At 39.8% G+C, this 15,340-nt stretch overlaps 1 protein-coding gene across 1 annotated transcript in view; it reads right to left on the bottom strand.

The window, feature by feature from the left end:
* Positions 1–4,498: 4,498 nt before the first annotated feature.
* The window catches only part of hs3st1l2 (heparan sulfate (glucosamine) 3-O-sulfotransferase 1-like 2), a 30,044-nt gene continuing 19,202 nt past the window's right edge, over positions 4,499–15,340 (bottom strand). Inside the window, exons 2-3 of the mRNA XM_080894043.1 lie at positions 6,631–7,008; positions 4,499–5,884 (exon numbers count right to left, since the gene is read on the bottom strand). Coding sequence (XP_080750169.1) covers positions 5,219–5,884; positions 6,631–6,885 — 921 coding nt within the window. The 5' untranslated portion in view covers positions 6,886–7,008 and the 3' untranslated portion in view covers positions 4,499–5,218. The remainder of the gene's footprint in view (positions 5,885–6,630; positions 7,009–15,340) is intronic.

Below are 15,340 nucleotides of genomic sequence, written 5' to 3'. Positions count from 1 at the left end.
TGGCCCTCCAGGAATAAATCTAAGCTACAAGCAAAGGTAAGTAAGACTGGAAATGGGAGCCCAAGTGATACTACCAACAACATAGTACAACAAACTGGGAGTGAACGACAAGGAGAGCCGGGTTTAAATACTGCAGCTGATAGTGATGAGAGACAGCTGGAGTTCAGGTGGCCACACCTACTCCTGGGAGGAGGTAAGCAGGTATTTCTGCCCATACGCGCCCACGTGGAGTTGTAGCAGGGAGACGGAGAGAAAGGCAGATCAGCACCTCGAGCACAAGAGGGGTCGTAATGTCCTGTGGTGTTGTATCTAGGTACAGTTATGAATTTCCAGAATTTCTTTATATTTTCCACAACATTCTATCGACTTCCATTTTCACTTTTTTCAGAGCGTGATACCTAGATCATTAAAATCTACATCCACATTATCCCTGCATTTTTGAAAAGGTCTCCAATGAACAAATATCCTTCTGAATCTTTTGGATCCTATTTTATTTGTTTATTTCATATCGCATATAAAAGTGCAAATTTGTTCTTCTTTTGGCCTGATGCTCATTGCTGTCTGATTTCATCATTGTTCAAGCTTCTTCCTCTAACCTCGCCTTCACAGTGTTTTATTTTTTGGTATAATGTTTGTTGTCTTTTAATAATTTCTCTGTATTATTGTTGGCTCTGAACTGAGCTGAATAATAACAAATTAAACTTAACATTTTTGACACATTTTGTAACACTTTTTCCCAGCAAGGACAGGCATGAAAAGTCTGTAAATAAATGTAAATAAAAGTCTTCTTTCTAAGTAATGTCACTACTTTCCTGAAGTGGAAACAAAATGTTCTGGACGAAACAAGCCAGTGATAATCAACCGTCTCTAAGACCTGGTATCATTAGTCACATATTGAGTGATTGAGCTCATGGGTGGATTAATTTAACACTAATATCTTTATTAGGTGAGAATGATCAGAAAGCCCATGAAACCTGAGAAAAATGTTTTTTATTGTGTTTTTTTTTTTTTTTTTGCTTTGTTTTGTTTTGTTTTTTGCAGTGCATTTGTAGCTTTGTAGCAACTTCACACAATTCTTCTTCTTATTGTGTGAAGTTGTAGTTCCCAAATGGTGCAGAGGCACACTGTTGTACCTAGAGATTTTGTGTCAGTCTTAAGTACTGCAAGTGCACAACAAGTAATGAATTACATTTGAATTTGCCATATTTGTACACATCAAAGGGTGTGACTGATAGCAAGGAGGATCACACCATGTGCGCGGGTGTGAAATGCATCACTTTCATGTGCACAGTGAGCCACAGTTTACTCGAAATTCTCAGTGTTATGAAAGGTTCCAGCACTGCAAATATGCTATCAAAGGTGCCTTTATCTAACATTATAATCAGAACAAGAACTGATTATATTTCAGAGGACAAAGTATATATTTTTTTGCAAAACTGAAGACAGCTGTGACTTGAAATGTCGCACACTTTCTTATTTTAGAGATACCCAGAAGCTCAGCCTCTGGGTCTAGATTTGGTCATACCCATTGCTGACCCATTGCTATGGCCTTACCAGGAGAAAAGTGGTGGACTAATGAAAAGTTTCATCCTTACAGCTAATCATGTGGCCACAAGGAGCAGCATTATTGTAAAATATCTGCAAAGGAACTCTTTGATTACCATCAAATATGATGGCAGATTACTCCTTCACCTTGTCCATCAAATCCTCTAAAATAAACCGGATGTTCAGACTTTCAGGTAAAAAAAAAAGTTGGTTATGAAGCAGCTGCAAACTCAGGAACTCCAGCACATGAAGTAAAGATTTCTGTGATTGAGAGTGACATCAGATGTATTGTCCACATGAATGTGGGCCTCTGTGGGAACACATGAAAGCCAGCGCTGCCTCACATCTTCAAAGAGTAAGAATCATTTGTTTATTCTTACATCTCCCTTTGTCTCCTTCTTTACAGTTTTCTCCCGAGGATGGTGGGAGTGTGACAGCCAGAGGTCAGCCTTCAGCTCCCATTATATTCTGCACTGCCTGAAATGCACCACACAAAACGGGGACAGCTTACATGGTAAGAATTCTGAAATTCTTTTTCAACTTGTTTCTATAGTTTTCAAACCTGTAAATTCCTGAAGTTATTTAATGTAAAAAAAAAAACAACTTCACGCATTCTAACAAAGCGTGAAGGATTCCACATTACTTTTTCCTTGAAGAAAGTAAAATACGGACTAGACTGTTAGTATCAGTGGGGAAACAAAAAGCAGCTCCTCAAGATATTTTCAAGTAAAAAGATTGTCACAGTATGTGTTGTTATGTGATTGTGTGCAGAAGGTGCAGTATCAAGGGAAGAGAGAGACACAATACTGGAAAAAAAAGGAAATGCAGGGATGGTTGATTTAAAGCTACACTAAGCTACAGTGTAAATTAACCAGGCACTAAATAAGATGCTTTAAACTCCTCTTGGAATTTTTTCTTGGTGTTTTGAAATAAATAGTAGCCTGTTTCAGCTCATGTTTTAGTTCAGAAGAATGCGTTCAGTGTCACTCACAATGTGTTGAGCTACAGAAAGCAGCCGTTTATGGTGTAAAACAACAGCTAAGAAATCATTTTTTTCATGTGGTGACTAGTTTATCTGAATTAGCTTTTTCCATGTTTTGACTGTATTATTCATTTGATTAACCTCCTAGGACCTGGCGTCCACATATGTGGACATCACATTTTGGGATGTCTTGACCAAAATATGAAATTTTACTCTACAAGGGCCTGATAACCACTTACGAGGACATTATACTGCAAATGTTTGATTGAAATGTAAAACAAATGTCCTCGTATGTCAATCTTATTTTTGTCAGAGATAAAATCAGGTATAAAAAAAACCTGGAAATTCTTTGTTTTTATATTCATCAGGTCCCAAACAGCCCAAATAGCAAAGAGAATTTAAAAATGCATGCCATGAAAGAGTTTGGGTCTTAGGAGGTTAAGCACACACAACCATTCATCTGGTACAGTTAGCAGAGGGGCTGTCTCAGCTCACAGTGGAGAAAGGATATCTTCAGTATACCCAGGAGTGTACAGTGCAGTCAGCCAAACACAATGAGTCCTAAAATATTCACACAGTCCCTTTCTAGAAACTATTTAATAAAATATTTAAATAAAAAATAAATATAAATATAAATAAATATTTAATAGCAGAATAATTATCATATTTAATTTGAATGAGGTATTAAATCTGCATGTGCCCAGTTGTTAGGATATGCTATACTGGATATATATAGCATATCCTATTGTCCTGATAAAATATCTGAAGAGACCCTTGTCACCTTTACACTCTCAAAAGATAAGGTAAGCTCACCAAAACGCTGACCTCTAAGGTACCCTTTACACAGGGAATTTATCTGTATCACACTAACCCTCTTAGAGAAGCATATTACTGCCAAATTATGATCAGCGACTCACATAACTAATATTGCAAACATACGTGTATCTTTTTGGCACTCAAAATTAGGATATTCTGATGCTGGCCGACACCCCAAACACTGCCCGTTTATCTATAATGTACCTACCTTCCCTACTATCTTTGTACTTGTTTCTATGTCCCATCCTTCCTTCTTCTTTCTCTGTTTGTCATCCTCTCTCCAGGGGGTACCAGAGAGATCTTCCATTTATGGGAGCTGCGATTGATCCACAGTCAGGGCTCTAAGAAACCACAGCCTCCAGTCTACTTCTTTGCTTTTCTGTCTTTTTTCTGCCATCTTCATTATTAGTAAACCTTTCAGTACCTGCTTTTGAGGGTACAAATAGCTACCTTGAAGGCCAGTAATTAGCTCTAGGAGGAGCTTTTGTGTAAACTGGAACTGTAGAGACAGGTACAATGGAATACTGCTTTGATCTGAAATGCTGTGCAGCTACTACACAGTTGTTATTAGTTGTTATCCAATGAAACACTTACAGATTTATACCTTTTACTTCTAAATTATTGAACAATTTAACTTAATTAAATTAAATTATATTTAACTCTGCCTTGTGGAATGTACTTTGAAAGTGTATCAAACTAACATCAAACTAAAGACATGTCTGGGTTAAAAGCACCCTGGATATCCTTTAATCACAAGGCTTTTATTTTATGTACTGATGCTATGACTTGTCAGCCTTTTTAAGCCCTTCCAGATGAACTGGATTAAGGTAAGAAAACCATTTGAATACTGTCAGGAACTGAACAGCCCTTCTGGTGACCTACAGGTGTCGTTTGTTGCGGTGTGGTTGTGAAACTGAAGGTAACACCTACACAGGAATAACTTAATAATGAAAAGAGACGTACGCTTGCTTTGATCTTTGATGTAAAGAACATGTTCAATAGACACTGACAGGGAACATCTTCATCCACTTCGAGGGAGAGGTGTTTCCAGAGAGGCCTGTCAGTGAGCCTATATCACCGTGTCTTTATGTTTGACATTTTAAATCCCTTTAAACCTCGTAGCTGGAGTTCAGGGAACAGACTTTACCACTGAAGACATTTATTAGAAGGACATCTTAAAAAATAACACAAACTAGCAATAGCACTATGCTGGCCTTGAGCGTAAAAAAAAAGCAAAAACAGGTTTTCAGTGAGCCTCTTCCAAAAGAACTCGTGAGCATCTATTCAGTAAAATAGCCCAAAATAGCCATGAGGAAAAAATTAAAATGTTTTGCTAACACAAAAAGTTTTACAGTTGTTCAGAAAAATCAAAGCAAAGACTTGTTTTCTCTTTAAAATCGTTTGCATTGAACCTTGATTGACTTTTTATGCAACTGGAGTTCATAGTGCAACAATAACGCAACCATCTTTTGACCATTCATCTATTTCTACATCACATCAAAGTCGTCACATATTCTTTTAACGACCCACACACGAGAACTAACAGGGAGTTAGTTGTACTTTCAGTTTCAGACTTGTGTATGGCACGGCTGTTGTAGCTTCAGCAAGTGAGGTTTTCCCTGGAGGCACCAACATGGTGTTGGTAAAGGTTTATGTTGGCTACGGGTTCAACATCAGCAGTTTGTTTTCTTCACATGTGCTGCACATGTTGGCCACATTCATACCTGAGTAGGTATCAACAAAAAGAGATTTTTTTTTTAAATGTTCCCACTCATCTAGCTAGAAAAACACCGTTTTATCTCTCCCTCTGCGTCCCTGAATGTGTCGGCACTGTTCAGGAGGCGTTTCATCGTCACTGTTGCTCTGCTCAGTGGATCAGCACCAGGCAAATGACCTCCCCACCATTTCAAAGAATAACTTGTTTGGCTTTCTGAAGTACCGACAAAGCTTCTTCAAGGCTTGGGTACTGAGTGGAGCATGTGGCCTGCCTTTAGACTCGTCCAGGCACTTGTCGTGTCCAGCCGACAGGAGGCAGTAGAAGCCCTTGGTGGTGTTGTAGTAGAAATTGCTTGGGTTGATCCTGGGCGGCAGGTCCAGAAACCTCTCTGCCTTCCTCAGCTCAGGGAAGGGATCCCGAATAAGCGCATCTCCGTCCACCACGTGGATCTGCTCCCTGGGGAAGACCTCCAACCAGCGGGCAAGGTGCTGGTGATAGAGGCTCCTCTGCAGTGCCTTGTATCCAGGATCAATATGGCCCTTGTGGAGTAGGAGCTCCTCTAGGGGCTTGTAGGGCTTGTGTCGTGTTAGGCGGTTGTGCAGAACCTGGGTGTAGTCAGAGATCAGCCTCTCAGCTGGGTCCCGGACAATGAGTAGCAAGCGGACAGCAGGGTTCATGTCCGAAACTCGTGCAGGAACCTGAGGAGCTGCGAAGTAACCTGGGGTCTTTTCCACTGTCAGTTGACCTGGGACTGTGAAGGGCATCTGGGCTCGGTACCAGGCCAGACCTCTGCGGTAGTGCTCCTCCACATTGAAATAATGCACCTGTCAGAGGATGCAGAAGGTATTTAGTGATGTAGATTGCCTGAGTTGCATCTCCAACTTTCCGAGTGCAGAGTTTTACACTTCTACAGTATATATTTGCACCTGGGGCATTTTGTTAGCTCCATTACCTTGAGATTGAATTTTTTGCTTCAGTGCAGCTCTATATTGTTAGAGCTGAGTCTGTTAATACATATTTTCAGACACAGAAGGTCTATCCACAGTTACAATCATTATTACTTACTGAATTTTCAACTAATTTTCAAGTACTATGTTATTTTCTTTGCTTGGAGTTTTCAGATTTTTCATGGCCAACCAATGTCTGGTTCTTGGCCTGGAGTTTTGCCACTCTAAATACAAAATCCTGCGAGCTTCTCGAGGTTGACCTTGCTATTCTTTGAATACCATCAGGTGGTTTTGAGGCACACTGATGAAATTTGTACAATTCAATAAAAGCAGATTTTTTTTAAAGGATATACAAGTGAAAAGAAAAAAAATGTTGATGTGAGATTTCACATAAGGGTTTCAACAAAAACTACAAATGAATTTTTGACACGTATAAAAATAGATTTTGACGTCCATCATATATTTAAGAAGAAAACAGACATTTTTCTGAATGGGAACATTTTATCCCAGTTTGACGTTAGAGTAGAGAAGATGAAACTACCTAACAACACTTAAGTGCTTAAGTGCAAACTGAGTAATTATTGTCCACAGCTGGTGATAGTGAAAAGTGTTTTGTTTATCACCTCAGCCTTTGCCACTTCCACATCTGGGTGCAGATTGAGCATCTCGAGCAGGGCTCTGGTGCCACCTTTCCGCACGCCAATGATAATAGCTCCGGGCAGCCGCTGCTGGGTAGCATTGTAAAAGGAGGAAGAAGATGATGGAGGGGAGTAGACAGAAGAACTGGAACCCCCAGAGCGCAATTCCCTTAAGCACACAGACAGCTGAGTCTGCAGCAGCAGAAGCACCAGCAGCGCTAGTAGCACTGTCCACAGCATGGTGCCACACACAGAGGTGGAGTGATGGTTATGAGCACACTCTCATGAAGCTCCCGGACTAGTACGTTGTGCTTGTTATGAGTCAGCGGGGGGTCTCGGGAGGGAGCCCTTCAATTGGACAACCTATGAAGCAGGAAAAAAATAAAGGTTATCATCCACTTTTACTGTCTCACTCTGCCACTTTCTTCTTTAATAGCACCAGTGTAGCAGAAAGGTCGAAAAGTGATACACTTGTCAAGAAAGTTGATGATAAATAAGCAAAAATTAATTCCGTCTGAATATAAATTACTGTGAGCAATCGTTATTAAAATTCAACAGCATGAAAACTGAAGGCTGAACTAAGACCTTTAATGTTTTTTTTATCACTTTTATTGCAACCTCATAACACATTTTAGGCTGTTATTTACTGTAACTCAAGGAAGCTGCAGTCAGATCAAAACAAGGAAAAATGTTTTAGCCTCAAGCATGAAAAAAACATTTTGAAAAATCGAATGTATTATTAATAAGTGGTTTATAAGAGTTTAAATAGAACAATAGGTGCAATGAGGCAACTATTTTTGATCATATGTAGGTTAACTTTAAATGTGGTACATTTTTCTGTCTGCTGCATGTACTGCACATATAACTGCATGCTTTAGGAATTCCACGTTAGCTGTTGAATCTGCACCAAAAGAATAAAAATCTTTAAGAAAGGATGTCGAGTCGGCAACACTCAGATTATGACCTCAGTCACAGTGCAGTTTCTTTTCATCCCACATAGCTAAAGCTCATTGCTACATGGTGCTTGCTCGACTGTTTCGTGATCCCATACAGTATGTCTGAGACAGCCCTGCACACTAATGTGTCAAGTCCAGGCCAAAGTAGTGCAGGTTTGGAGCCTCAGATATAGGGCTGCAATATGAATGTAGACAGAAAATATTAAAATATTAATCTATATCTAAAGCAAATGGAGGAAATGCATTGAAAATTTATGCTGTTATGGGGTTTACAGTCTCCCTAAGGAGCGCTTACACCCATCTGAGTTCAGTGGAACCATTTTTACAGTGGAGGAGACGAGCCGCAGAGATCCTGAAATCCCGAATGTGGAATTTTGTCTCATTGGGTTGTTTGAGTTTAATCTGGTGGTGAGGTTTTAAATTAGCATAAAATTTTGAATGCTCGTGTTAAAAACAGACAAGGTTTCAAATGATGAGTTCAGAGTCTGTACGAGGAGTCCCCGTCAGGGGAGAGATCAGACCTCAGACGACCTTAAACACTCAGGTTCAGTTTTTTCAACTCTTGACTCTTTATGCTGACAAAGAAAGCAGATATACCTCATATAGTCATGTAAAACAAAGCCTATTATCAGATAAAAATCAGATTTTGTGCTACTAGAGTCCAAGAATAAAAATATGGAGTTGCTAAACTTGCAATGAACATTTTAGGTCCCCTCTAACTGTAAGAAAACATTTTTTCCACTACTGTATCTAAAGGAGTCCAGAGATCTTCCATCCAAAAAAATATCTTTGCAGGTGCCCCCCCCACCACCTTTTTTGTCTTTACATAAATAAATAATATGTATCCAGGCACAGTATACAGGAAAACACTTCTTAAAGAAAAGACAAAGGAGAAACTAAAGAGCAGTTTAACTTCAGTTCTTTGTGGTGAATTTGTTTTGAAGATGTGAGTTTAATAGTTACTGTTTCAGATTCACAGCAGGATTTTTACAGAACTTCTGAGTCCTGACCACAGTGATCAATAACCCATGAAGGGTGCCAAACAAATACATGAATAAAACATACTCAGATGGAGGAATAATGATCGTTTTGTTCGAAGCATGCTTATGGGCTTTAGTTTTAAAATAAAATGATTGAAATAGCTCTCATATTACTGGGGTAAGAATAAAGTGAGGAAGTGAAAAAAAAATTAAACGTAAAAACAATAATGCAAGGTCTGTAGAGCTTAAAAAAAGAGGCAACTCTACTTCTTTAAGTCTTTGAAGATTTCAGCTTTCATCCAAGAATATCTTCAGTTTAAAACCAAGCGGTGGAAAGTCCCAGGTATTTATACCCGAGTGAGGGTTGTTCCCTTGGGCACGAACCTGAAGGTCACTGACCCACTACTGATAATATGAGTCATCACGTGGTCACGTGAATAAAAAGGTGCAGGCCATTCCCATCACTGCGGGTTAAAGGTGAAGCCACTGCGAAACCTTACCCCACCCTGGATTCACAGTCTCTGTCCGCTGTGAAAGACCGTCATTGAACAAAAGTGGAAGCTTACAACAGCAGCTATCAGCCACTTGCAGTGAAGTCTTCAGATCCCTTCCCAGGAGCTTCAACACTAACACCTTTGTCCAGGTGAACTCAATAGGTCACATGATAGTGTGAGGCAAGGTCTCACAGGGGTTTCACTCTGAACCCTGGTGAAGAAAATGACCCACGCTATTTTTTCACACCTTGGCTATTGATCGGTTAGTCAATGACCCTCAGGACAGTATCCGAGGGATAACTCCCATCAGCTTTTAAACAACTTTTTGTTCATTGCCCTTTTCAAGCTCCCTAAGATGATTGAAAACCTACACAGAGAACAAACTGCAAGATCTGAAAATTAGTATTATACATGTAGCTGTAGAGGTTGGACACCAATGTTCAATTTCAGATTTAATCTTCCACTTTATCACAGTCATTAAGCTGAAAAGGTCATTCCACACCTCCCAGTTTGATGTGACAAATGAGTGCAGATTACCTGCATATATGGCATTTAAGGAGACTTATGTGAGAAATTCATGTTTAACTGGTTTCTGTTTTATTTTTTATAAATGTTTTGACATGAGCCATGTAATAACCTGCTTTCTGGGTGTTGTTTTTTACTTGTTGCTGGATGTTGTGTGGACATGTATGCAAATAAGAATCCAGAGAACTCAAATGCTGTGAATAGCATTTCTGTGCACAAACTTTCCTTCAGTTTTTATCTGTTTTGACTTCAGAAATTTGATTTCAGGAGCTTTTTCCCAGTAAACGTGTTGCTTTCTGCTCGTCAAACCAGCACGATCTCAACACAAAAACATCAGATGTTTAACAACTCAAGCCAGCGGCCTCTTGCGGTTTAATAAATGCAAGTAAATTCACTACTGTTGATGCTACAATCAGTCCATTTGATAATTCCAAAGACGTTTGTTGCACATGAGAAAAGACTCCCATCGGCGCTTTGTTCCACAACAACATGTAGTGAACACTGTGAAAGAGTCTTGTTTTGTGAATAAACAAAATAAAGTAGTTTAGATGCTTTAACCTAACAAAACAGCAAGTGAACATGAAGACAGAAAAATATAAAAACAGCGAACAAAGGGTAAAAACAGCGTCCCCACATACTAAGCTTCTTTGTTTGGCAAAATGATCACAAACTTCTGGAAAAGGAGACTATATATCGTTGTATCTCCAAACAATTTATCATTATAATTTGAGCAGTGATACTGATTCAATCACCCTGATTATACTCCACTGGGTGGTCCAAAGTGCTGGTAAATTTGCACCAGTATGCTTTGACATGTCAACTCCAACTGTAGAGTGAAATATTCCAGTCAGGAGAAGGTAAGAATTTGATTGAAGCCATGTCAAAGCTCTCACACTGTAGTTAAAAGCACCCGCACATTTGATTTGCAGTGCCCAATTACATTATTATTATTATATCATCATATAGTCTACAAATTTTAAAAGATTTTTATTTGTATGGTACCAAATTCTGTGCATGTGAGACTGTGACAGTTGAAGACGACGTACAATAAGAGCTGAAATAATTGGTCCATTTACATAAAATGATTGCTTACTTATACATAATAAGTTATATCATAAGATTATAAATAATATTTATAATTTATCAGATTTTTGCTGAAAATGATTTGACTTTGACACGTAATATTTAAATTTTGATGCCTCACTCTTGGCACAAGGCGGCTGTGTAATTTTTTAACACTTCCACAAGATTTTTTCCTGCATTCAGCACTTTCATGCTTGACGCTTTGACCACATTTTGTCGATTCAGCTTTTATTTATGTGATATTTTGAATGCAGCTCTTGCTGCAGAGTGCTTTTACACTGAAATATTAATCCTTCTACTAATGTAAAAGAAGGCCAACAACAAAAACTAGCAATGTTTTTTTCTTTGAAGAAAATCCAGTAAAGAAAAACAGCTTCATCACTTATAAAGAACTTTGTTTGTTGCTTTGGCAAAACTGTGTTGATATATGTAGACTCAGGCATTACATGACATGACCACGGTCACATGACGGGTGGATTGCATTATGGCGGTTTAACCAGAGACACTCACTTTTATTTTTCGGCGTTTGTGGGAAGCTAAATTAAAGGTCAGGTTGTGTTTGTGTAGGAAACTTTTAGCGATCACTTGTTTTAATTAAAACACAGCTTCTTCCTGTTCCTGCTCTTGTTGTTGTTGTCGTTGTTGAGCTGAAGTTGCAGTGACGCGACTGAGTTATTAATTAGTGTAACAATGTTCTGGTTCAGAGGAGAAACCCTGTCTAGCATTGTTCCTGTAGCGACTCACTAATTGCACCTTCAGGGAGCGTAACTGCACCCCGACCTTCTGTGCTATCCTCTGGCTTAGTGACGCTGGCGTCACACGTCCCTTGCTGGCTGTGGATGGGACTCCCAATGTACATCAGCAACGTGTGGATGTTGTCGGCTGAAGTAGGTGTTGTGGGTGACGTCATCGCTCATTATTATGTTTCAGAAGTGAGAGTAAACAGGTTAATTTTAGAAAATGTTCAAAGGAACATTTCTGCAGTTTTAGATGACTTTTTTGTAAAGAATCAATGGGATTGGATAAAATTAAGTATAGTCATGTAAATTAAAATAAAAAAGAAACATCTTAGACCTGTGCAAAAAATGCATATTCAATGTACATTTTCATGACGGTTATGTCAGCACTGACATAGAAAGAAAGCTGAATCAATCTGCCCACTTTGTCAAAAAAGTCCAAATTCTACTCATTCAACTTTAGTCAAACTACAGCTAACAAACCACATTTATTAGCCCTAAGCTACTCATTTGATTCCAAACTATTTGTAGATAATGCCACAATGATCTCTCTGTTATCACTCATTATTATATGCAGCTCTGAGCTGAATGAATGTTGTTTTGTTGTTTTATCGCAAATTCTGACCGGTTCCAGCTTTTGACTGAAAAATATATTCTCCGTTTTTGCAAGCTCAGATAGATGAACAAGATTTTCAAGAATTACACAGGGATTAAAAAGTTGCATCTGCAGTGATTATTATTATTCCTGTGGTGTCTTATCGCTTTGTACAAAACCAGAACATTCGAGTCGACTATTACCTCCAGCCTCACACTGTTCAGTGATTACAGCCCCTTAATAATTCAGCCAATAGCAACTAAAATCCCCGGCTCCTATACATTAGCTGCTTTAAGCAAGTAGCAAGATTTCCTGATTCAGATTCCCTACAGTCATGATTTTGATGTAAAGTGGCAAACTGCGTGCTGACGCCAATCAATCACAGTGTAGGGCATGTGCAATTTATGTGAGTATGTGAGCAACCGAGACAAAGAAAGTAATCCTCAGCGAGGTTTATGTGTGTGCGCGCTGCACAGAGACACGCATGCCTTGCATTAAGTGGTTGCACGAGTCCCTTGTGACTTCTCTGTAAGCTGGAATATTCCCCTGCTGTCAAGTCGCTTCGCTTCCACTTCACCTCGTGACCTTCCTCTCCCTCTTCCACCTCCTTATTACCCTCCTTCTCACCTACACTCATCATCTTTCACCCTCACCTCTGCTCTTTGTTTCCTCAGCCTGTTCCTGACTCTGTCTTCCTGAGTTGTTTGAATCCTTGCGTGTTTATGTGGATCAGCAGCACATGCAGCACCATGCTAATGGGGATGCCCTGCAGCAGCCTCTTAGCGGCTGATAAATAAAACACAAACGCACCTTTCCGCCCAGAAATATTTTTGAGTCAATGAACTTTTAATCTTGATGAACAAAAAATGACACAGGATTGCAGTTGGAAATGGGAAATAGTTCCACGGATGTAAAAACCCGGCACTGATTAAAAGTTATTTCAAGGTTTAAATAAGGTTATTGCTGTTTGGCTCAATGTCGTGATGGAGCACACTTTGAAAAGTAAACCAAAGAAAACACTGTAAAAGTACAAAAAGGGCAAATCAGCAATCCATTTTTCATATTGCTCATGTATTTCTTGGTTCTAAATTATTTGTTTGAGTCTTTTACTTGCAGACAGATTTGCAAACTTGCAATCGGAGTTCCTTTAAAAGACAGAAATCTTTGGGATAAATGGTATGTCTGCTGAGTTTTACTGAGAAAAGTTTTTGCTTCCACCTAAACCTTCATGGAGATAAACATCAAACACACAATAGCTCAACGTGGCCGCAAAGTCAAGCTCAGCCACAGTCCCAGCCAATCAGCTGATTTCAGTGACAGCCCACATCGGCTGATACCTTCTACACTCATAGTAGGTTCTTTCAGCCAGTCTACAGTTGCAGCACATCTGCAAGCCACTTTGAAACCCACCTCCCCTCTAGCTCCATCATTTATGCAGTTCTGACTTTCAGCATTATGTAATATTACTGATTCTTGCTTTATTGAGACGGGGTCTTGCTGATGTGCTTTGGCTTTTCATCTCTGGTGGGGATTTCCCAGAATGGACCTACACCAAATGTAAAAATGAATGCAGATAGAACTCACAATTTTCTATTTATTTTTTGACTACAGTGGTTCTGATTGAAATTACTTTTTCAGTTTGCACTTTGCTGAAAATTGACTAAAAACTAACATGGATGTTCTCTTCATTCAGTGCTTATTAAAATGCATGCACAAGTCCCCTGTTAATGATAAAAATAAGCAAATGAGTTTAGGATTAAAAAAACTGAGAGATTTCTGTTTAGCAACTGGCTGGACTGTTTTCTTTTTTTATTGGCACCATATGAGCAGCCTCTCAGCTCTGCTCAATGAGCCTCACATGAATCATTGCAAGTCCTTGTCTTTCCCCGCTCATCGCTTCTTGTGATTCACATTAGCCAGCATGCAAAGGGAGAACAAACAACAACAACAACAATGCCAAGATTGCCAATGACGCATGAATTCTCCATACTGACAAACACACGTTATCTAGCCAAGCTGCAGACGATAGAGATGGAGGGGAAAGGAGAGAAAAGGGGGAAGGGTGGAGTGTAATTATCTGTGAAAGGCAGATGCTTCCATCTGCATTTGGGGAGAGTACCAGTGTCTTATAAGTTCTGGTGTGAGTGTGTTTGTGTGTGTCTTGTGTCATCTGCATGTGTGCAGAGCCTTAGCCTTTTGTGCAGACACCCAGCATGTGACTGCTAGTGATCCAGGCCCCTGGAAATATCTTTTTACAGAGCGATGGTATTTGGGGGTGGGGGAGGGATTATCCTGTACAGAGAGTCAGAGGGTGGCAGGGAGGGAGGAGATGGGTGGTAGGGGGGAAGGATGAGACTGAGGTACAGTTGTTGTGTGTGTGAGGCAGCAGGAAGATTGTCTCTGGTAGGGGGTGGCATGGTGAAACGCTTTGGATTGCCAAGCCTGTCATATCACCAAGGCTGTGAAAGTCTGATAAAACTCTCTCTGTCCTCCTTCCTTTTCTTTCTTCTTTCATTTGCCCCCCTCCCCATCCATCTCTTTTTCAGACTCTACTCACCATCCTTTCCTTTTTTCACCTTGGGTTTCACCTTCATTTACCCCAAACTTCCCACACATTTTCTTAGTTTTCTGTCTCTTTATATACCTTCTTTAATCCAGGTCCTGCTCAGCCAATCACGCTTGCTGATTACAGCGAACATACGCCGAGCTGATTGCCTTTCAGAACAACAAAGGAAATGCAACAAGGCTGTTCCTATTCCCCATCCCTTTCCCATTACCCGCCTGGAGAGGAGATGGCCAACACTCAGAGGGGGGTCTGTAATCAAAATAGATGGAGCTGAGACTGCAATCGGTCATACTTCCAGATCACGCCGACCGCCAGTTTTCCTCGAAGCCTCAGACAATAAACAGTAAGACTGAATGCTTCAAGTCCATCTTTTTGCTTTTCCCAAAAATCCTTTTAACCCCATAGAAGCTGATCTGCTGCCAGATCTTTCAAAGTTTATGCATAAGATGAAAGAAACATCAGATGTGAACAAAAAAGTGAAAAGTCCTCTTCCGTATCTATTGAAGTTCAGGAGTTTCACCTCTTCCAGGCATTCTGTTTTTCTGCGTGAGTAGTTTGAGGCACCTTGCACCAGGTACTCAGCCAGAGGAAAAAATGCTGAACTCGGAAGATTTGATCTATTTCTGAGAGAACATGGGAAGATGAAGCAGAGGGTGAAAAAGAAGTGTCTGAGAGGTTCTTGACAGGATCCTTTTTCTCCCTTGTTATCTCTTCCTCGTGGGTCTGTTTCTGCTGTAAAACTTCATATGAGAGTTATTT

Source organism: Rhamphochromis sp. 'chilingali', assembly GCF_963969265.1.
Source record: "Rhamphochromis sp. 'chilingali' genome assembly, chromosome: 10".
In the NCBI taxonomy this organism is placed as follows: domain Eukaryota; kingdom Metazoa; phylum Chordata; class Actinopteri; order Cichliformes; family Cichlidae; genus Rhamphochromis; species Rhamphochromis sp. 'chilingali'.
The sequence above is the reverse complement of the archived record's forward strand: the minus strand, read 5'-3'. Positions and strand labels throughout refer to the sequence as shown.